Source organism: Arachis ipaensis, chromosome B7 (assembly GCF_059453495.1).
Source record: "Arachis ipaensis isolate K30076 ecotype BB chromosome B7, ASM5945349v1, whole genome shotgun sequence".
Lineage (NCBI taxonomy): Eukaryota > Viridiplantae > Streptophyta > Magnoliopsida > Fabales > Fabaceae > Arachis > Arachis ipaensis.
Window position 1 is genome coordinate 13,824,238 of NC_142442.1, and position 24,973 is coordinate 13,849,210.

Genomic DNA, 24,973 nt, shown 5'->3' on the forward strand with positions numbered 1-24,973 from the left:
ATTCAGTTACCTGAAACGAGATATGGGTAGTGATCTCATTTCGGATTCAATACTTCTCAGTCTTAATCACTTGGTCTCAACTACTCACCGTTCCTAATCTTGTCGAGATAATTTTCAAGAAAGCGCAACTTCTCCTTTCCAACTATCAAGGTCTTCACTTCCAACAAAATCATTTGGTTGGGATCGCGCAGTTATAATCTTAGTTTGAATTTCACTAACCTGTTCTCTATTGTTTCGGTCATCAATTTGGAACCTAGGATGTCAAATCTTTCGGGGTTAGGTCGATACCAAAGTGACTAACGTACCGCGCCGCCTTATAATTTTCTAATGTATAGTCTCATCATTCATTTTTTTATGGTTAGTTTTTCTCTTATAGGCGAAAATATGAGACATTAAATTTAAACATATATTTCTTATATTTATTTAAATAGATTTTAAATTTTTTTGGTTGAATAAAAATTGAATTTTATTACTTACCTAATTGTATTGTTTTCGTCTTGCAAAGAAATTTCACTTTCTCTTATGTTCTTGTCAAAATAAAAAATAAAAAAAATAACTAATCAAATATACTCTTTTTTTTAGAGCCGGTTCTCTCAATTTTTTTCTTAATTGTTTAGTAAAATGTCATTTTATTTTTATCATTTAATATTTTTTCTCATATTTTTTTTCTTGATTCCATTTAAAAAGCATAAGATGATAATTTACTCTTTATTAAACAATTAAAAAAAAAGTTGAGAGAATCTATTTTTTTCCTCTATATAAGAGGAAGATTGAAGATATAGAAATGTTAATATGTGTTCTAAATGAATATTTCTCACTTAAATTTTCTATTATAGAATTTTTAACTTCTAGTTTTATCACCATATATTAGTATCTGATATTTGTTTACGTAGATCTTATTAAAAAATGAAAGATCAAACGATAATAAATTATCTGAGAGAAACAAAAAATGCAAAAATGAGAATTACTTATTTGATAATTTATTTTTGTTTGTATGAAAAATTCTAGAATTTACTCATCTTATTATATTTTATGAATTTAATTCTTTATGATTTAATGTTTATTGTTTAGAGTTTAGAATTTAAAATTTGTTATTTTATTCAAATTGTGTTTTGTTTTTAATTTAAATATTTCGATTGTTAAGTTTTAGGATTTAATATTTATGTTTTGGAATTTAGAGTTTGTTATTTTTGTTTAAAGAGTAAAGTATTGTTTTAGTCGCTAACGTTTGTGTTAAGTCTTAATTTTGTCTTTATGTTTGAAACATTCTACTTTTTTTTTATCTCAACATACAGTTTTATTTCGTCTTCTTTTAATCCTCTCGTCAAAATAAAAATTTCTCCTTTCAAAAATATCATTTCTTTCATTATGATTTTCTTCTAAATAATAATAAAAATCATAATTGTTCATAGTAGTTGTTATAGTGATATAAGAGCAAAAATGACAGAACTATAACAAAAAGAGAGAGCTAAAAATAGAGGTGAAAAGGGTATTTATGGAAGAAAAAAATTTTAATTTTGACCAAAAGATTAAAATAAGATGAAATAAAACATTTGGGGATAAAAATAGAACGTTACATTAGAAAGTAAAACAGTATTTTACGCTTGTTTGGATTATATTTTGTTTTAAATTTAAACACATTTATTTTTAGAGAGTTTGGTTTTGTATTTTAAATGTAAGAGAGAGAAAATATGAAACACTAATTTTAAAGATATGTTTCTTACATTTATTTAAATGGATTTTAAATTTTGTTGGTTGAATAAAGATTGAATTTCATTACTTACCTAATTGTATTGTTTTCGTCTTGCAAAGAAATGTCACCTTCTCTTATGTTCTTGTAAAAATAAAAAATAAAAAAATAACTAATCAAATATACTCTTCTTTTAGAGTGGATTCTCTCAAATTTTTTTCTTAATTGTTAAGCAAATGACATTTAATTTTTATCATTTAATATTTTTTTTCAAATGTTTTTTTCCTGATTCCATTTAAAAAGTATAAGATGATAATTTACACTTTATTAAATAATTAAAAAAAAGAGAGAATCTATTTTTTTGGTCTATATAAGAGGAAGATTGAAGATATAGAAATGTTAATATATTTTTTAAAAGAATATTTTTCACTTAAATTTTGTATTGTAGAATTTTTAACCTCTGGTCTTATCACCATATGTTAGTATCTGATATTTGTGTACGTAGTTCTTATTAGAAAGTCAAAGATCAAACGATAATAAATTATCTGAGAGAAAAAAATAATGCAAAAAATGAGAAATAGTTATTTGAGAATTTAGTATATTTTAGTTATACAAAGACTTATTTGATAATTTATTTTTGTTCGTATGAAAAATTCTAAATTTACTCATCTTATTATCTTTTATGAATTTAATTCTTTATGATTAAATGTTTAGTGTTTAGAGTTTAGAATTTAAAATGTGTTATTTCATTCAAATTGTGTTTTGTTTTTAATTTAGATATTTCGATTGTTAAGTTTTAGGATTTAATATTTATATTTTGGAATTTAGAGTTTGTTATTTTTTTTATAGAGTAAAGTATTGTTTTAGTCACTAACATTTGTGTTAAGTCTTAATTTTGTCTTTATGTTTGAAACGTTCTATTTCTTTATCTCAACAGTGTTATTTCGTCTTCTTTTAATCCGTTGGTCAAAATTAAAATTTTTCCTTTCAAAAATATCATTTCTTTTCATAATAGCTGTTATAGTGATCTAAGAGCAAAAATGACAGAACTATAAGAAAAAGAAGAGCGAAAAATAAACGTGAAAAGGGTATTTTTGGGAAAAAATTTTAATTTTGACCAGAGTATTAAAATAAGACGAAATAAAAAATATTTGGAAAAAAAATAGAACGTTACATTAAAAAGTAAAATAGTATTTTACTCTTGTTTGGATTATATTTTGTTTTAAATTTAAATACATTTATTTTTAGAGAGTTTGGTTTTGTATTTTAAATGTAAGAGAGAGAAAATATGAGACACTAATTGTTAAAGATATTTTTCTTAAATTTATTTAAATGAATTTTAAATTTTTTTGGTTGAATAAAGATTGAATTTATTACTTACCTAATTGTATTGTTTTCTTCTTGCAAAGAAATTTCACTTTTTCTTATGTTTTTGTCAAAATAAAAAATAAAAAAATAACAAATCAAATATACTCTTCTTTTAGAGTGGATTTTCTCAAATTTTTTTCTTAATTGTTTAGTAAATGTCATTTAATTTTTATCATTTAATATTTTTTCTCGTATGTTTTTTTTATTCCATTTAAAAAGTATAAGATGATTATTTACATTTTATTAAATAATTAAAAAAAATTAAGAGAATCTATTTTTTTCCTCTATATAAGAGGAAGATTGAAGATATAGAAATGTTAATATATTTTCTAAAAGAATATTTCTCACTTAAATTTTGTATTGTAGAATTTTTAACCTATGGTTTTATCACCATATTTTAGTATCTGATATTTGTGTACATAGTTTTTATTAGAAAGTCAAAGATCAAACAATAATAAATTATCTGAGAGAAACAAATAATGCAAGAAATGAGAAATACTTATTTGATAATTTAGTATATTTTAGTTATTCAAATACTTATTTGATAATTTATTTTTGTTCGTATGAAAAATTTTAAAATTTACTCATCTTATTATCTTTTATGAATTTAAGTTTTTATGATTTAGTGTTTATTGTTTAGAATTTAAGATTAGTTATTTTATTCAAATTGTGTTTTGTTTTTAATTTGAATATTTCGATTGTTAAGTTTTAGGATTTAATATTTATGTTTTGGAATTTAGAGTTTGTTATTTTTGTTGAAAGAGTAAAGTATTGTTTTAGCCGCTAACGTTTGTGTTAAGTCTTAATTTTGTCTTTATGTTTGAAACGTTCTATTTTTTTTTAGAGTAAAGTATTGTTTTTGTCCCCAACGTTTGGGGTAAGTTCCAAAGTTGTCCCTAACGTTTCAATCGTCCTATTTAAGTCCCTAACGTTTCAAAATTGACTCAATGTTGTCCTGTCGTTAGGGATCTGTTAACAGAATTAACGGCGAGACAAAATTGAGACGATTTTGAAACGTTAGGGACTTAAATAGAACGAAAACGTTAGGGATAAAAACGATACATAAAAATAAATTTTAATTTAATTTTATCTTTCAATAATATTAATTTTTTTACTGTATATAGTATTCAATTATTTTTTAATTACATCTAAATAAATTATACTTAATCACATTACTTTCATTTTAAATAAATTTATTTTTTTTATAATTTTAAAGAATTTTGATACATTAGAGACAAAAGGTATAATTTATATTTTATTGTATATATATTATTTTTTTCTTTTCTGCAAGTTTATATACTAGTCATTCTACAAACATTTCATGATAACTAAAAATATTTAAGAGTAAAATTATAAAAAAATTAATTTATCTAAAATGAAAGTAATATGATTAAGTGTAATTTACTTAGATGTGATTAAAAAATAATTGAATACTATGTATAGTAAAAAATTGATATTATTGAAGGATAAAATTAAAATTTATTTCTATGTATCATTTTTGTCCCCAACAGTTTTGTCCTATTTAAGTTCCTAACGTTTCAAAAAAGTCTCAATTTTGTCCCGCCGTCAATTCTGTTAACGGATCTCTAACGGCAGGACAACATTGAGTCAATTTTGAAACGTTAGGGACTTAAATAGGACGATTGAAACGTTAGGGACAACTTTAAGACTTACCCCAAACGTTGGGAACAAAAACGATACTTTACTCTTTTTTTATCTCAACAGTTTTATTTCATCTTCTTTTAATTGTCTGGTCAAAATTAAAATTTTTCCTTTCAAAAATATCATTTCTTTCATTATAATTTTCTTCTAAATAACGACAAAAATAATAATTGTTCATAGAATCTGCTATAGCTATCTAAGAGCAAAAATGACAGAACAATAAGAAAAAAAGAGAGTTAAAAATAGTGGTGAAAATGGTATTCTTGGAAGAAAAAATTTTAATTTTGACTAGAAGATTAAAAAATAAGACGAAATAAAATGTTTGGGGATAAAAATAGAACATTGCATTAGAAAATAAAATAATATTTTACTCTTGTTTGGATTATATTTTGTTTTAAATTTAAATACATTTTTTTAGAGAGTTTGGTTTTGTATTTTAGATGTAAGATGTAACACCCTACCACACAAAACTTTACGCTCGAGTTGTAAAGCAGAGGTGATGAGGTATTACGACCTCTAAAAATAAAATATATACATAATATAGTTGAAAAAATTTTATATTTAGGAGCATTTGAAGGAAAGTTTAAAACAAAAGTCGTAACGCTCTCATGGACGATAAACGTAAACCGGATAGGGTAAGAGTAAAACAGCAAGGATATATATACATACTAGAAGATTTTCAAGGATACAGATAGCAAAGCTCTTGACTCGGCTCCCGAAGTTTAAACCGGCCAGAGCATATATATACATATATATAAATAAACCCAAAAGTAAGCCAAAACAAAAAATTGACAACCTGTTTCTCCGAGCCAACTTCTAAGAAGGACAAATATAAAATACAAGGTAGAGAATCTAAATACATATATAAATATAAGTAAAAATACAACCCTGAGCCCCAAGAGTTCTTTGCTTCATCAGAGTTTCCAGAATACAGAGTGGTGCTTCTCAACATGCATCTGAAAAACAACAATATTATATGGGATGAGAACCAGGGGTTCTCAGTATGATTAAGGTGCCCACATATATAATAAATAAGGTCACGGGAAAACTAGAGGCAATCCTAGAATGCCGACACTTAGATTATCAAACCTAAAGGAATAAACTGAACCATAAATTTGGTAAAACTCTCTAAGATACCTAAATAACGATATATCTCTAACCCTGCAGTTTACTTTCTATCTCATTTAACTCTAACCCTTACCACTAACCCAACCAGTCACAGCCTATGGCCCAAATCAACCCAGTTCGGTCTCTGACCCAATTAAACTCTACCCGACCTCTGCTCCATTTCAAATCAAATCAGCATTATCACCTGTCCACCACCAAGGTACTCAAAAGAGAAAGATAATCACAAACACAAGCAAATGCAAAGCAAACACATTTAAAGAACAGTTACAGCAAGTATCACAGTTATCAGTTAAACAGAATTTATCAGATAGGCAAACCAAAATAATTATGCACACCCAAACAAAGTAAACAAATGCAACATGATGCATGCCTGTCCTACTGGCCGTGAGCTCACGTGTCGGTTATATCACCAGACCCCGACACATCTGGTAGCTAACCCAGACATTGGTCTCTATGTTGCGCATCTCCAGAAGGATCATAAATGAAGGAGAGGGCCTTTCCACATCGAAGGAGCGTGCCTTTCCACCTTCTCCTGGAGGATATACGAAAGAGAGTGCCTTTCCATATCGAAGGAGCGTGTCTTTCCACCTTGCAACTTGAGAAGAATGTGGGAGAAACAATACGAAGGAAGATGCCTTTCCACCTTTCCCAAATCCACATCATGACAAGAGGGGGAATCGTCTGTCCTCAACTTGCCACTCGATAAAGTTTTTAGTTAACTCGTAGGCGGAATCACACCCAGACCCTGCATCTCGGCCATTCCGGCCATACCTGGTCATTGCAACTATCAACATTTATCTCTCAATAAAATCACATCATAAATCAAATCTTATCTTTATCAACACTACCTTAACCATATATCATCATCAATTCTACACTTCCTCAACCTCAATTTATCACTACAAGTCTTTCTTCACTTTCAAGTAACCTTTCTTTTTCTAGCTTAATCTTGTCACTTCCCTTAATACTAATATTTAAGGTCTAAAAGAGTAAAAATAGAGGTCTAGAGGTTCAAAATTACATTTTAAAATACAAAAATCACCTTGTTGATTTCAGGGGTCACGCGTACGCGTAAACCACGCGTACGTGTGGGAGTGCATTACTGAGATGTCACGCGTACGCGTGGGCGTACATTTTTCCATGCTCGCGTACGTGATATGCCAAACCTAAAAAGGTTGGTCGCATCACGTATAGTGGTCGTGTACGCAAGCTATGCAGAATAGCAAAACTGCTGAATGCTGCAAAATTTTCAGTTTTGCACTCCGAAATTTTGACGCGTATAACCTTTTCGTTTTAAAATATTTTTTCATCCATTCTTCAAATGGCGTAAACTTCACGGACCTAATTTTCATATAAAAGAAGTTTAAAATAATTTGGGGGTCCGGAAGCCAAGTTATGGCTCGCCGAAGTTCAGCCAAAAATCAGCTTTTTAACAAAGACTTCTAAACCTCTATTTCACCAATTTTCCTTTATGAAAATCAAAGTTCTACATTTAACAATGACTCTAAATACACCCAACACAGCTCCATATTCAATCACAACCAACCATGCCTCAATTTTAAACCACTTCATTCCACGAGTTCTCAAATATACAACACAATTATCAATTTATCAACATTCATATGTTCACATTCATAATCCTCATTCATTAGCATCGAATTCATCATTCATCAATCTATTTTACCAACACCAACCACATTCACATTAATGAATCATCAATCTAACCATACCTCATCATTTTAACATACATTGACAACTAAAATCATTAAACATGCTCCAAACACAATTCAACTTATCCTATAGTCATCTAGCCTAAGTTTTCACGATACTGTACATGCTATATACAAGAAACCAAAATCATATCTTGGCCTATTTTCTATAAAACCCGGAACATCACAATTTGTCACCGTTCTATGACACCCAAGTTTTTAAAGTCTCATCAAATGAGTCTCCAGCTCCCTAAAGTCCAATACCAAGTCTTCAACACCGCCAATTTATTTCCAAAATACACAATCCAAACTAATTTCAAAAAATAACACTAAAATCACCATAGGGTTCACTAATTAGATAACTTGATAAGGATTAAATATTCTTCACCTTGCCAACGAAAGAATTGAGCCAAAATCCAATACATCCACTAAGTTAACTTGATCGTAAACATCAAAATCAACAAAATCTCAATACCCCAAACTATAGGATTTTCAAAATTGGGAAAGGATGAAATCGAAACTGAAAAGTGACTTCCTTACCTAATTAAATACTGGGTTTTGTAGAGCTCGACGCTGCGGCCGCGTGGCCGCAAACGGTGCAACGATCGGAGCTCAGGATTGAAAGTTACAGAGGATTAAAGTTTGAAGTGGAATAGGGTTTTAATTGTTTTGGTTTCCTTCTATTTCCCTGCTGCGTGAATTCAATGGGAAGGAAGAAGAAAGGCTGAAGCTTGCCTTTATATAGGAGTTGGGTGTGTGGGCTTAGGCCCATTTAGGCCTGATTCGTCTAGTTCGGTATGTTCGGCCCAATCTTGGGCCAAATTCTTTAAAATTAGTGTCAAAATTCTTATTTTAATTTTCTGTTCTCTATCTCTTTAAATTATGAAATTCTATTTTCTAATTTGCTAGAAAATAATTAATTTATTTGCTAATTATTTACTAATTTCTCGGGTTTTATATCCTACCCTCGTAACAGAAATTTCGTCCTCGAAAAATTCACTATCAAATCTCCATATACACCCTCTCGAATTTAGCCGACCTCTTACCATTCATTTTGCCATTCTCCCAACATTAATTCAAACACTATTCCATATTCTTCACTCTCATGTACAAGATTATAAACTCAACCAAATTTAAGCCTAAACTATATCTGTTTGTTTCATTCTTAGTTTCGTCTAGCTCTTTCTCAATGACTGCAACTTCCTTACCCTTCAAGAGTTCCGTCTAAATCAAATTAATCTCAAATCCTTCTTATCTATCTCAAATACTAATCAATTCTCCAACCTCTTAGTCTAATTCAATTTGTTATAACCTAAATCTCACACACCTTCCGCTCCTTATTTCTACGCTGATTCCTCAAGACACCCTCATATCCTAATACTCCTTTCTCACATCACTACAATTATATAGCCACCAAATTCACCATGCTTTCACAGCGTTACCCTAATTATAAGCCACTAAGAACTTAATCGCTCGTCTAATCTGTCAGAACATTCATTGGGTCTCTTTATCCCTCTAACTAAGCGCTATTGAACTTTACTCCAGCTACACGAGTTCTAATCCCTTGGTTTCTTTTCATCACCGGGTCCATTACTGCCTTTATCACTGTTTCTAGCTTGTTGTCGCAGCCCACCAGCAATTGCCTATGCAGCCATCCTATCGTCAACCGTATCACCTCACTCGCGCCCACGAGACGCCATTTTGATCTTGTCCATACCGAACAATTGATATTAAGGTGATCAGTATTAATATCTAAAGTCTAGTGCTCAAATCTCCAAAAGTAATGCTCATGAATATTTATGCTATATATGTCAAGCAGACATCCTAAATAGCATGTACACATAGCCAGAGTATGCTTAAAAGCACACTCAGTCCATTTCCCAGGCTCTACGGGAACGAACTACTCTGATACCATAATGTAACACCCTACCACACAGAACCTTATGCTCGAGTTGTAAAGCAGAGGTAACGAGGTATTACGACCTCTAAAAATAAAATATATACATAATATAGTGGAAAAAGTTTTATATCTAGGAGCCTTTGAAGGAAAGTTTAAAACAAAAGTCGTAGCGCTCTCATGGACGATAAACGTAAACCAGATAGGGTAAGAGTAAAATAGCAAGGATATATATACATACTAGAAGATTTTCAATGATACAAATAGCAAATCTCTTGACTCGGCTCGTGAAGTTTAAACCACCCAGAGCATATATATACATATATACAAATAAACCCAAAAGTAAGCCAAAACAGAAAACTGACAACCTATTTCTCTGAGCCAACCTCTAATAGGGACAAACATAAAATACAAGGTGGAGAATCTAAATACAAATATAAATATAAGTAAAAATACAACCCTGAGCCCTAAAAGTTCTTCGCTTCATCAGAGTCTCCAGAATACAGAGTGGTGCTTCTCAACTTGCATCTAAAAAATAACAATATTGTATGGGATGAGAACCGGGAGTTCTCAGTATGGTTAAGGTGCCCACATATATAATAAATAAGGTCCCGAAAAAGGCAGAGGCAATCCTAGAACGCCGACACTCATATTATAAAACCTAAAGGAATAAACTGAACCATAAATTTGGTAAAACTCTCTAAGGTACCCAAATAATGATATATCTCTAACCCTGCAGTTTACTTCCTGTCTCATTTAACTCTAACCCTTACCACTGACCCAACCAGTCACAGCCTATGGCCCAAATCAAACCAGTTCGGCCTCTGGCCCAATTAAACTCAACCCGACCTCTAGCCCATTTCAAATTAAATCAACATTATCACCTGTCCACCACCAAAGTACTCAAAACAGAAAGACAATCACAAACACAAGCAAATGCAAGGCAAACACATTTAAAGAACAGTTACAGCAAGTATCACAGTTATCAGTTAAACAGAATTTATCAGATAGGCAAACCAAAATAATTATGCACACCCAAACAAAGCAAACAAATGCAACATGATGCACGCCTGTCCTACTGGCCGTGAGCTCATGTGTCGGTTATATCGCCATAACCCGACACATCTGGTAGCTAACCCAGACATTGGCCTCTAGGTTGCACATCTCCAAGAGGATCATAAACAAAGGAGAGTGCCTTTCCACATCGAAGGTGCGTGCCTTTTCACCTTCTCCTGGAGGATATACAAAGGAGAGTGTCTTTCCACATCGAAGGAGTGTGCCTTTCCACTTTGCAACTAGAGAAGAATGTAGGGGGAACAATACGAAGAAGGGTGCCTTTCCACCTTCCCCACATCCACATCACGACAAGAGGGGGAATCCTCCATCCTCAACTTGCCACTCGATAAAGTTTTCAGTTAACTCATCCATTAGCATCGAATTTATCATTCATCAATCTATTTTACCAACACCAACCACATTCACATCAATGAATCATCAATCTAACCATACCTCATTATTTTAACATACATTGACAACTAAAATCATTAAACATGCTCCAAACACAATTCAACTTATCCTATAGTCATCTAACCTAAGTTTTCACGATACTGTACATGCTATATACGAGAAACCAAACTAATTTCAAAAAATAACACTAAAATCACCATAGGGTTCACTAATTAGATAACTTGACAAGGATTAAACATTCTTTACCTTGCCAACGGAAGAATTGAGCCAAAATTCAGCACATCCACTAAGTTAACTTAATCCTAAATATCAAAATCAACAAAATCTCAACACCCCAAACCATAGAATTTTTAAAATTGGGAAAGGAGAAAATCGAAACTGAAAAGTGACTTCCTTACCTAATTAAGTACTGGGCTTTGTAGAGCTCGATGCTACGGTCATGTGGTCGCAAACGGTGCGGTGATTGGAGCTCCGGATTGAAAGTTACGAAAGATTAAAGTTTGAAGTGGAATAGGGTTTTAATTGTTTTGGTTTCCTTCTACTTCCCTGCTGCGTGAATTCAATGGGAAGGAAGAAGAAAGGCTGAAGCTTGCCTTTATATAGGAGTTGGGAGTGTGGGCTTGGGCCCATTTGGGCTCAGTTCGTTCGGTTCGGTTCATTTGGTCTAATTTTGGGTTAAATTCTTTAAAATTAGTGTTAAATTTTTTATTTTAATTTTTTCTATCTCTTTAAACTATAAAATTCTATTTTCTAATTTTCTAGAAAATAATTCATTTATTTGCTAATTATTTACTAATTTCTCGAATTTTACATAAGAGAGAAAATATGAGACATTAAATTTAAACATATATTTCTTATATTTATTTAAATAGATTTTAAATTTTGTTGGCTGAATAAAGATTGAATTTTATTACTTAGCTAATTGTATTGTTTCTGTCTTGCAAAGAAATTTCACTTTCTCTTATGTTCTTGTCAAAATAAAAAATAAAAAAATAACTAATCAAATATGCTCTTTTTTTAGGGTAGATTTTCTCAAATTTTTTTCTTAATAGTTTAGTAAAATGTCATTTAATTTTTATCATTTAATATTTTTCTTATATTTTTTCTTGATTCCATTTAAAAAGTATAAGACGATAATTTACACTTTATTAAATAATTAAAAAATTGAGAGAATCTATTTTTTTCCCTCCATATAAAAGGAAGATTGAAGATATAGAAATGTTAATATATTTTCTAAAAGAATATTTCTCACTTAAATTTTATATTATAGAATTTTAAACTTCTGATTTTATCACCATATATTAGTATCTGATATTTGTTTATGTAGATCTTATTAAAAAGTCAAAAATTAAACGATAATAAATTATCTGAGAGAAACAAATAATGCAAAAATGAGAATTACTTATTTGATAATTTATTTTTGTTCGTATGAAAAATTCTAAAATCTACTCATCTTATTATCTCTTATGAATTTAATTTTTTTATGATTTAATGTTTAGTGTTTAGAGTTTAGAATTTAAAATTTATTTTTTTATTCAAATTGTGTTTTGTTTTTAAATTTAAATATTTCAATTGTTAAGTTTTAGGATTTAATATTTTTGTTTTGGAATTTAAAGTTTGTTATTTTTGTTTAAAGAGTAAAGTATTGTTTTAGACGCTAACGTTTGTGTTAAGTCTTAATTTTGTCTTTATGTTTGAAATGTTCTATTTTTTTATCTCAACAGTTTTATTTCGTCTTCTTTTAATCTTCTGGTTAAAATAAAGATTTTTCCTTTCAAAAATATCATTTCTTTCATTATGATTTTCTTCTAAATAACGACAAAAATCATAATTGTTCATAGTACCTGTTATAGTGATCTAAGAGCAAAAATAACAGAACTATAAGAAAAAAAGGAAGCTAAAAATAGAGGTGAAAAGGGTGTTCTTGGAAGAATAAAATTATAATTTTGACCAAAATATTAAAATAAGACGAAATAAAATATTTAGGGATAAAAATAGAACATTACATTAGAAAGTAAAACCGTATTTTACTCTTATTTGGATTATATTTTTTTTAAATTTAAATACATTTATTTTTAGAGAGTTTGGTTTTGTATTTTAAATGTAAGAGAGAGAAAATATGAGACACTAATTTTAAAGATATGTTTCTTACATTTATTTAAATGGATTTTAAATTTTGTTGGTTGAATAAAGATTGAATTTTATTACTTATCTAATTGTATTGTTTTTGCCTTGCAAAGAAGTTTTATTTTCTCTTATGTTCTTGTCAAAATAAAAAATAAAAAATAATTAATCAAATATACTCTTCTTTTAGAGTGGATTCTCTCAAATTTTTTTCTTAATTGTTTAGTAAAATATCATTTAATTTTTATTATTTAATATTTTTCTCATTTGTTTTTTTCTGATTCCATTTAAAAAGTATAAGATGATAATTTACACTTTATTAAATAATTAAAAAATAGTTGAGAGAATCTATATTTTTTCCTCTATATAAGAGGAAGATTGAAGATATAGAAATGTTAATATATTTTCTTAAATAATATTTCTCACTTAAATTTTGTATTGTAGAATTTTTAACCTCTAATTTTATCACCATATTTTAGTATCTGATATTTGTGTACATAATTCTTATTAGAAAGTCAAAGATCAAATGATAATAAATTATCTGAGAGAAACAAACAATGCAAAAAAATGAGAAATACTTATTTGATAATTTAGTATATTTTAGTTATTCAAATACTTATTTGATAATTTATTTTTGTTTGTATGAAAAATTCTAAAATTTACTCATCTTATTATCTTTTATGAATTTAATTTTTTATGATTTAATGTTTAGTGTTTAGAATTTAGAATTTAAGATTTGTTATTTTATTCAAATTGTGTTTTGTTTTTAATTTAAATATTTCGATTGTTAAGTTTTAGGATTTAATATTTATATTTTGGAATTTAGAGTTTGTTATTTTTATTTAAAGAGTATAGTATTGTTTTAGTCGCTAACGTTTGTGTTAAGTCTTAATTTTGTCTTTATGTTTGAAACGTATTTTTTTATCTCAATAGTTTTATTTCGTATTCTTTTAATCTTTTGGTCAAAATTAAAATTTTTTCTTTAAAAAATATCATTTCTTTCATTATGATGATTTTCTTCTAAATAACGACAAAAATCATAATTGTTCGTAGTTGCTGTTATAGTGATCTAAGAGCAAAAATGACAGAACTATAAGAAAAAAAGAGAGCTAAAAGTAAAGGTGAAAAGGATTTTCTTGGAAGAAAAAAATTTTAATTTTGACCAGAAGATTAAAATAAGACGTAATAAAACATTTGGGGATAAAAATAGAACGTTACATTAGAAAGTAAAACAGTATTTTACTCTTATTTGGATTATATTTTGTTTTAAATTTAAATATATTTATTTTTATAGAGTTTGGTTTTGTATTTTAAATATAAGAGAGAGAAAATATGAGACATTAAATTTAAAGATATATTTCTTACATTTATTTAAATGGATTTTAAATTTTGTTGGTTGAAAAAAGATTAAATTTTATTGCTTATCTAATTGTATTGTTTCCATCTTGTAAAGAAATTTCACTTTCTCTTATCTTCTTGTCAAAATAAAAATAAAAAAATAAACTAATCAAATATACAAAAGAGTAGATTCTCTCAATTTTTTTTCTTAATTATTTAGTAAAATGTTATTTAATTTTTATCATTTAATATTTTATCTTATATGTTTTTTCTTGATTCCATTTAAAAAGTATAAGATGATAATTTACAATTTATTAAACAATTTAAAAAAAGTTGAGAGAATCTATTTTTTTCCTCTTTATAAAAAGAAGGGGCAATTTACCTATTTAAATAAACTGCCAACCAAAATTACTAAGAATACACTTTATGCAAACTGGATACCGAAATGCATTTTTTTTCTAAACTATGTAAACCGCGACAGGGGTATCGCGGTTTACAAAATGCACGTAATCCGCTACAGAAGTGTCGCAGATTTCGTTGGCGAAAACTGTCACATAAACCGCTACAGGGGTGTAGCGGTTTATGCTGTGTAAACTTTGCCTATAAATACCAAGATAGGGAGTGGGTTATTTGAAGAGAGTCATGTTCACACTTTCAGAAATGGATAGAGAGGAAAGCTTGATGGTTCTAGTCCACTGTTCTGGTAAAATAAAAAAAAAAGTAACAGGCATGGTGTTAAGTTCACGGATAAAGAACCGCTAAGCATTTTTATCCGTTCGATTGATACTTTGTCGGATCTGAAAAGGAACATATTGTAGAAGGCAGGGTTAGCTGGGGCCAAGTCGGTGAAGAAGTTGTTTTACAAGATTCCGATGGCGGTCGTATCGAGTGGTGTGCAGTATGAAACATTTGTCATCGGGTCGGATGAAGACATGGGAGTGTTGTTTCATTGTCGGCAGAGTTTTTCGGAGGTGAGAATACACGAGTTGTTTGCCAAGTCGGAAGACCGTGTGGAAAGTTCCGGGACTTCAACGCCAAATCCTCAGTCGACGACGGTGGGGGGTGCTTCTACTTCGATGCCTGTCGTTGCACGCAGGTGTCTCCTACCTGCACCTCCGCCTGTTCTAACACCGGCAGATAGGTCACCCGGTTTGATTACTGGTCTTGTTAGGAGTGGTGAGCCGGATCACTATGAGGACGCGATGCGGGACTATGACTTGGACGATGAGCCCGATCACATATCAGGGGATAGTGAGGACGAGACTCTAGTGCCCCCACCTGCACCGCAGGGGCCATCCAGTTCTGAGTCCCACCAACAACTGCCGCAGTTCTCGACGCTTAATCTGGAAGCAGTGAGCCAACAACCAGATGATCGACACACCTTCGACTACCAAGGATTACACGAGGGCAATGCTTCTGGCGAATTTCAGATTGGTCAATCTTTCTAGACTAAGGAGGAAGCTGTGATGAGTGTTAAGGATTATAGCATTCGTCGTGGAGTTCAGTATCGGGTAATGGAATCTTATCATCTAAAGTATGTTGGGAGATGCAAGGAGTTTGGAAATGGCTGCAACTGGATCATCCGCGTTGCACTTCAGCAGTGCAAGGGTAACTGGGAGGTTAGAAGGTACAACGGAGCCCACACATGCCTGGCCACGTCGATTTCGAGCGACCACCGACAGCTCGATTACCACGTAATTTGTGCGAGGATTTATCCCTTGGTTAGGGCGGATGCAGCAGTTACCAAAAGGTGTTGCAAGAAGCTACTGAGTCAACCTACGGATTCAGGCCTAGCTACAGGAAGGTGTGGAAGGCAAAGCAGAAGGCAGTTGCCCAGATTTACGGGGATTGGGAAGAGTCATATGCGTAATTGCCTCGGTGGATCCTTGGGATGCAAGCAACGATGGACGGAAGCGTCGCTTTCTTGAAGACTTCTCTAGTGCGTGTTGGTGGCGAGGTTGATGAGTCTACGGAGTACTTTCATCGACTTTTCTGGACATTTCCTCCATGCGTTGAGGCTTTTAAACATTGCAAGCCACTAATCAGCATTGACGGAACGCATCTGTATGGGAAGTATGGCAGGACTTTGCTTTTGGCTATTGCGCAAGATGGAAACTCGAATATATTGCTAGTTGCGTTTGCACTTGTTGAGGGGGAGAATGCTGAGCTTTAACAGATCTTTTTGTCGTCCGAGGATCAAAATGACTCTCTTCAAATAACCCACTCCCTATCTTGGTATTTATAGGCAAAGTTTACACAGCATAAACCGCTACACCCCTGTAGCGGTTTATGCATGCATCAAAAACACACATAAATCGCGACACCCCTGTAGCGGTTTATGTGATGATTTTTGCCAACGTAATCCGCGACACCCCTGTAGCAGATTACGTGTATTTTGTAAACCGCAATACCCCTGTCGCAGTTTACATAGTTTAGGGAAAAAAATACATTTCGGTATCCAGTTTGCATAATGTGTATTCTGGTAATTTTGGTTGGCAGTTTATTTAAATAGGTAAATTGCCCAAAAAGAAGATTGAAGATATAGAAATGTTAATATATTTTCTAAAAGAATATTTATCACTTAAATTTTGTATTATAGAATTTTTAATCTTTGGTTTTATCACCATATATTGCTATCTGATATTTGTGTATATAGTTCTTATTAAAAAGTCAAAGATCAAACGATAATAGATTATATGAGAGAAACAAATAATGCAAAATTGAGAAATATTTATTTAATAATTTAGTATATTTTAATTATTCAAATACTTATTTGATAATTTATTTTTGTTCGTATGAAAAATTCTAAAATATACTCATCTTATTATCCTTTATGAATTTAATTGTTACTCAAAAAAAATTATATAAATAATTAATTTGTATATTATTTTATTAATAAAAATAATTAATTTTAAAATTTATTATTTACAAAATCAATAATACCAGATATACAAGTTTTTTTTTGCTGGTCTAATTAAATTAGTTCAACTACAACTAAAAACACTCTCATAATAAAACGCGTACCCATACGCTCCACTAACCTACAACTCAAGCATCGTACGTTATAGTTTTTTTACTTCTACCAAGTACCAACCAAAACCTTTCATCTTTTGATTTTAAAAATTTTCAAAATTCAAAACCGTTTACAATCGAAAACTTTTTAGATGAGAGTACAAAAACTCCAACAAAACCTAAGAAGCAAAAAAACGGAACATAATGAGTTCGATTCTACCTCATCTTATTATTGGCAAAGATTCAAACTCTAATCCATACATTGGATCCGGTCAAATTTGGGTCTAATCCGGTTTTTATTAAGGATGTATTTGACAAACACATTAGAATAGAAGAAGTTTAGCCTTTTTGAAAGTTTCAATTTTTGGTTTGGCAAATTTTTTATTCATGAAAGTAGAAGTGATTTTGCATTTAAAATCAGATTTACAAGAAGTAACAATTTTGAGCTTCTACGTTTTATCAACGGGCTCATCAACATTCAATTTTTATTTACCTTTTATCAACTTTATCCTTTATGCATGTTATTATATTATTTATGAAATTCTTATTATTTTTGTTTAATGAACTCTCTTTTTCTATTATTTATTATTTTTATTCTTTGTTAATTATTTATTTGACATTATACATTTTTATAGTTAGTCACAAAAAAAAATACATTTTTATAGTTGTGATTTTTTTGTATTATTTAGAATAATTCTCCACATACAAGCATTTTTTTATACAAGTCTTTACAAGTCATTTATATTAACGCGCTTTGCCTTCTCTTTCTCCTTCTTCATTTACATGCTTTTCTCTCTATTTTCTTTTTTCGTTATTCTCGATTTTCCATTGTTTTTTGACATCAAGCTCTGAAATCGTTTTTGAAGAAGAAGCACCAGAAGATGAGGAGAAAGAGAAAGAGTTCTGAATTATGCATAAGGTGTACTTCAATGAATTTTAGGTGTATTTCTTAAATCCTTTGGGTATATTTCTGTAATCCTTTGGGTGTATTTCTATAATCGTTTGGGTGAATTCCTGTAACCGTTTGGGTGTATTTCTGTAATCCTTTTGGTGTATTTCTGTAATCGTTTGGGTGTATTTATGAAGTTCTATTATCTTCAAATTTGTCAAGAAACTCGTTTTCATGGAGGAAGAAGAAGAGTCGTTCATAATGCATGGTGAGTAGTGCGCTTTGGAAGCAGGAAGTTGTTGAATAACGTGCGTTTATTTACTCTTGAATGTGGGAGTGTAATGCGTGTGTTTTGTTGGACTTGTGCCAACTTCAAAGACTTGTAAGCTAAAAAGACTGTATGTGTACCAGGCCTCTATAATTTATTGATCTTATTAGGTAAAGTAAATTAAACAAAAAATTAATCGTAAATAATAATAATAAAAAAAATTATAGCATAAAAGAGTATTAAGAATACTAAAAATATACTATATAAAATATATCGTCAAAATTTTTTTGATTTATTTCAATCACTACCAAGATAAATATTTAATTTTTTTATTATTCTCAGTCCTCTTTAAAATTTATATTTTGTTAGTTTTAATTAAAAATATATTTTGTCAATTTTTATAGGTTATTTTTATTTTTGTATATAAATATTATTTTTATTATAAAATTAATTAATAAGATCTATCCAAATATTTAAATTAAAATAATAAAATAATATATAAAAATTATTTAAGTTAATGTCTATTTTAGTAATTTTTTATTTAAAAGTGATTTTGAGTAGTGTAATCCAAACAACATTTATTTTATTATAATCTATTTTGATATAAAGATTGTTAAACATAAATCACTTTAACACAAACTTACTTTTCATAAAAATCAAATTGAGTAAATAGCCAAATTGGTCCTCGAAAGATAGTCTGATCTCCAAATCAGTCCCCGTAAGAAAAAGTTAATCAATAACGTCCCCGAAAAATTTAAAATTGGTAACGTTAGTCCTTCCGTCAACCTTCTGTGAATTCCGTCATTGACGCCGTTAACTGTTGCTTATGTGGCTGTCAGTGTGGCATATCAGCATGCCAGCTAGGCGCAGAGTGGCTGGTGACAAGATATGTTTCGATATGTATGTCAAAGTAGTCCCTAATCCCAAAAATTCTTCTTCGTCTGTAAACCCTAATCCCTTCTTCGTCTGAAATGCCATTGGTGCTGCAGCTTTAGATTGATTCTGCAGAGGCCGAAAATTCTTGAGCAACTGCACGATGGGTAGCGTAGGTGGGGGTCGCAGTCGACAAGTGTCGCAATCACAGGGAAGCCATGCTTCGAGCTCGTCGCTGCGGTGGCGGAGGAAGAACCCCGATGAAGTGTGCTTTTGTGGGCTGAAGACAGTGATCAAGAAGTCTGGGACAAAAGAAAATCCAGATAGATTGTTCCATGCTTGTCCAAAATACCGGGTGAGTTATGAATGTAGTCTTGTTGAAGCTTTTAATTTTTGAGTGAGATTTTGACATTTTTGTACCCTAATGTTGTGCAGAAGGGCAGCCACTGCAATTACTTTAGGTGGGCTGAGGATGATGAGTATGAAGGATTAGAGCACTTAGGAGATGTTAAAACTCATGCAGAAATGGAGAATGATGTTGTTGTCTTGAACCATAACCTATCATGGAGAATGATGAGCTTAGAAGCTAAAGTTAGAGCACTTAGGATGCAACTGTATTTTGGATTAATAGTTGTGATTTTAGTTTTTATGATTATGTGTATGTTCTTTAGTGGGAAGTGAAGCACTTATTGTGAAAACGTGGATGTTGTGAACCTTAATAGTTTGCTGTTATTGTGAAAACCTTGTATGTTCATCTTTCTTTACTAGTTAAAAGGTTATCTATATGCAACATTTTTGTTGATCATAACATAATGTAAGCAAATCAGAAGAAGCAGAATTAAAATTAACTGAACTAGGAATAGAATAACATCACCAATGGTGCACTAGTTTCTATTGTCTCAGATTCAAGTAACAGGATTGTTTTAACATGATAATAACACAAAGGTAGAAGCTGATACTCGAATACCAATATACCATAAAGGGCTATACAAAAAACAGGGCTATTGAAGATTCCAACAAGCACCACATTGTTTATAAATGGCAAAATTTGGCACTAACAAAATAACAGATACTAATTGCCCTATATTTCATGTCTTCAAGTCAATTGCATCATTCCATGTCTTCTTTTCTAGGAGGTTTGAAACCCGGAGTTGGAACAAATGTCATGAAGCTAGCAAGCTTCTTGGCTGTTGCGGAGCTGCTACCCTTGATCGTTTAGCAGATACAGCAACTGGTCCTGGAGCAACAGGCTTTGGAGAGGCATTTTCCTTTGCCCTGCCTCTGGTGACATGGAGTTTTGGAGGCCTTCCTCTACCTCTAGTTTGCATCAAACAGTCATCATCATTGTCTCAAATAAGAACAGCTACAAGTAACTAATGTTCAATTTAATTTAAAACTGAATAGAAGATAACCTGAGTAACATTGGTTGAGGTCTGTGATTGTTATGTCAGTGGAAGCTGAGCATGCTGAGTAACAGGAATTTCAGTCTGTTCATCTGGAGCAACTGGTGCTACTGCAAGTAGTGTCTGTATGGGCTGAGTGTCATCTACCTTTTCTGCCTCCGGACTAGGTGCAGCTTGTGGTAGTGGCACTACAGCAAGCTGCAATTGCATTATCCTTGCTTTCTCTTGAGCATCGTCTTGCTTTTTCTTGCTGCAAGTTCTCTTATTGTGGCCCACGTCTCCACAGTACATGCACCGAATTGGAGCATACTTCCTTTTCATCTTTGTCTTCGTGCTAGTGGTCCTTCAGCCTTGTCCTTCCTTCTATTTGTTGTTGGTCTGCCTGGTTTAGGTTTGATTGGAGGTGGAACAGGTGCAGGAGAACCAGTTTTCTCCCATAGATCTTGTCCCTTGACAGGATTCACATTGAATTGGTATGTTTTTCTGTACGCCTCCATAATTAACCATTCGTGGCAATACTCCTCAGGCATTTTATCATTTTTTCTTGAATGGCCGATATTGCGTGCATACAAGGCATTTCTATATATTTCATAAAAAATAATTTCATTCAGTGAAGTACGAAACATGGTATGACTCTAAAAGAAGAAATGAGTTATGAATTGAACCTGTCAACTGCCAAAACCTGCAGGAGCAAGTATGGTTACCCAAATCTACCACCATGTTAGTTGGCCATCCTTGAACTTCGTACACTTCCTCTTTGGCATCACCCGACCAGTAGGGAGCCCAGTTTCTGGATAACTTAATAAGAGATTCTAGCCTACTTTGCTGAACTGGAGTAAGTATTCCTTGATAAGTAAGAAGCTTCAGTCTATTGTCAGACATGATTTTCATAACCATTCTTCGTACCTCCTCTGCCAGGGTCAGAATAGGCTTTCCTCTGTCATGCTTGGTCTTTGAATTGAAGGATTCACAAGCGTTGTTGCATATGTTGTCTACCTTTGGCCCTTCACTGAAATGGGCTTTCGTCCAAGCTTCCTTCGGCCACTTGGCTAAATATTCCCATGCTTGTTGATTAATTCTCTTGATTCTAGTCATATTCCTTTCGAACTCAACTGGGGTCCTCGATCTTGCACACTCCCACACCAAGTCCTTAAGCTCAACGTTGCCCCACTGTTTAGAGAAGTTCCTCCACAAATGCCAGATACAAAACCTGTGTGGAACTGCTGGCACGAGTTCTTTGACAGCAGGTATTAATCCCTGCACATACAGTCAAACCCGAAAAGATTTTGCATCATTTTAGTCCTCTAAAGAATCATCATTAAATCAGACATGTCCTTAAAAATTAAATCGCGATTCAAATTGGTCCTCACCTTTTGCATATCTGAGATGAAACACAAATTCTTTGCTTCATATTCTCCCAGGTCTGAGAGGAGCAGCTCCAAAAACCATTTCCAGTTTTCTTTGTTCTCAACATCAACAATTGCATACGCAATCACAAAAATGTGATTGTTTGCATCCTGTCCACATGCAGTCAGAAGCTGTCTCCCAGGTAATGTTTTCAGGAATGCCCCATCTAACCCTATCAATGGCCTACACCCTGCCTTGAAACCCTTCTTACAAGCATCTAGACAGACATAAAATCTCTCAAACTGAGGCGGATTGTCAGTAATGGTAATGACACCCACCTGAACGGTGGAACCTGGGTTGGCAGTTAGCAATTCATGTGCATAATCCCATATCAACCCGTATTGTGCAATCTCATCCCCTTCAACTATCTTCCTAGATGCCTTAAGAGCTCTGGTAATGCATGAACTATTCAACTTCACGTTGCACTTCCTAACAAACCACTCATACACCTCTTTATGCTTCATCTTAGGGTGCTTCCTAAGTTTTGGGTATAACTTATTCACAATCCATTCCAATGTCGCAGCTCTGTTTTTTCGCTTTCTTGCGCAAGTGTGATTGTCAACTAGTGTTTTTATCTGCCAGGAACCATCACTGGGGTTGTGTGCACAATATACTACCCATGGACAGTCTTCACACTTACAAACAGCCCTAACTCTAACCTTGTCATTCTTAGAGAACCTTATATTTCTACCCCATTGTATAGTATAATCTCTAGTGGCAGCCATAAAATGTTGCTTAGATTTGAAAACCATACTTACCTCAAACTTCAGATCACCAAATTTGGCCTTGTCATTATAATGTGGATAGACAGCTGGCCCTTCGTCTTCAGAGTCTAACTCCTGGGCAGAATCTTCTGACTTCCATTCATCTCCATCTGATAATTCTTCATACAGAAATTCCTCATCTGACTCTGAAATTACATGAATTCACCACAAAATTGTAATACAAAAAAAAATTAATTCACACAGATCTATGAAACAAGCAAATGCAATAACTTATGCACAATTAATTATACAATACCTCCATCAGAGCATTCATCAGATTCGATATCCTCATAGCTGGAGTCATCAGTGTCAATAGCTTTGTCCCTTGTTCTGTCAGCAACAGGCCTATGCTTCTCTCTGTGATCTACTTTCTTGGCCCTAGAAGACTCTATTCCATCAACTCCACTGTCACTGTCACTACTGTATATAGAATCTCCTGCAACTTTTGGAGGCTTGTATAAACTATCTTCAGCATTCTCATATGAATCATGAGAGTCACTATCATTATCAACTGGAGTTGCCTTAACTTGCCTTCCAGATCTTGTACTGGTTGTAGGTTTCACCTTCTTGTTGATCTTATCGGCTGCTGTAGCCTTGCCAGAAACTTTAGCAGCCTGAGGTTTAGTGCAAGGTTTGGGCTGCTGGATGGGCTTTTCCATGGCTTGGTTTTGGGCTCTGGAGTAGGCTTAGGTGTGGGCGTACGTGTGGATTGAGGGGTGGGCTGAGGAGTGGGCTTAGGTGTGGGCTCAGGAGTGGGCTGAGGAGTTGGCTCAGGTGTGGCTTTAGGAGTGGGCTGAAGAGTGGGCTTAGGTGTGGGCTGAGGAGTGGGTAACTTGGTGGGCTGAGTGGGTAACTTGTTGGATTATAGTATGAGTTCTGCAAGATCAAGAAAAGTTGTTATTATTATTGTTTTTTACCTTGAGGAAGAATATGAAGATTAATTGGTAGAAAATTGGAAGTAGCAAACAATAGCAACTTGTTTTGTGTGCGAGTCTGATAATTAGTTCCTGTTTGGTTATAATTTAACAGAATGAGAAATAATCAAAATGGAATTCCTACCTAAATCAAATAAAATTCTATTAAACAGGTAGGAACAGGTAGGAATTCATTTTGATTATTTCTCATTCTGTTAAATTATAATCAAGCATGCAGAAATCAAACAAGGAGTAGAAGTTCACTTTCATGCAGAGCTGAAAATGTAGAATTAAACAAGGAAAAGGAGAAAAGAGTATATCGATTTGGGGAACCCTTGCCTCCACGATATCCCAGCTCGCATCCGTGCATGGAGAAGACCTGGAGACCTCCGTTGTATCCTCTCAAGTATCCAAAGCCGTTCTTATAGAAGAAGTGTGTTTGAGTATGAGAATCGCGCTTGAGAGAGAGGGAAAGAGGAGAGAATTGTGCGAGAGGAAGTGGTTTTAGCACGTGTAACTGAAATTGGTGAAAGTGGGGAGGGGCGCGTGTTATGAGTGACAGTGGGGTTTATTTTTAGTTTTTGAATTTGTATTTGTGTATGTATTTGTATACGATGACTGAAATTGGTGTATACGCATTCTAAAACTAGCAAGTTGTCCTAAAAATAAAATGACTATAATTTTGTCCTAGTTTTTATATAAATAGTGGTAATGCACAAGTTTTAAAACGATGTAAAACCTGAAAATAAACTACAATTTATACAAGGGTGACCAATGCATAAATTGCTAGTTTAAAGGGAATTTTCAATGATTTATGAAAATATAGGAATACTCAAGGAGTAACCACAATTTATGACCAAAATTTATTGCAGGCTAAAACCATTGAAGAACGAGCTATTAAGTGGTTTTTACAGCATTTTTTTTGTCTGTTTTTTTGACACTTGTTCCAAACATATTAATAACAATCAAGTATTAATATTTTTAGCAATAAAAAAAATAAACTATGATAAATTTTTAGCAACAAAAAAATTTAGCTGAGTTTTTAGCAATAAAAAAAAGT

General features: G+C 32.2%; 2 protein-coding genes across 2 annotated transcripts; one reads left to right on the top strand and one right to left on the bottom strand.

Moving 5' to 3' along the window:
* Positions 1–19,588: 19,588 nt before the first annotated feature.
* Positions 19,589–20,106, top strand: LOC148550380 (uncharacterized). Its single transcript, XM_088493116.1, has 2 exons — positions 19,589–19,780; positions 19,861–20,106. The coding sequence occupies exons 1-2, from the start codon at positions 19,589–19,591 to the stop codon at positions 20,104–20,106; spliced, it is 438 nt and encodes a 145-aa protein (XP_088349242.1).
* A 1,039-nt stretch (positions 20,107–21,145) lies between these two features.
* On the bottom strand, positions 21,146–23,658 carry LOC107606740 (uncharacterized). Its single transcript, XM_016308769.2, has 4 exons — positions 23,256–23,658; positions 22,199–23,145; positions 21,511–22,085; positions 21,146–21,407 (listed from the first exon to the last, which is right to left on the bottom strand). The coding sequence occupies exons 1-4, from the start codon at positions 23,656–23,658 to the stop codon at positions 21,146–21,148; spliced, it is 2,187 nt and encodes a 728-aa protein (XP_016164255.2).
* Between the last annotated feature and the right edge of the window lie 1,315 nt (positions 23,659–24,973).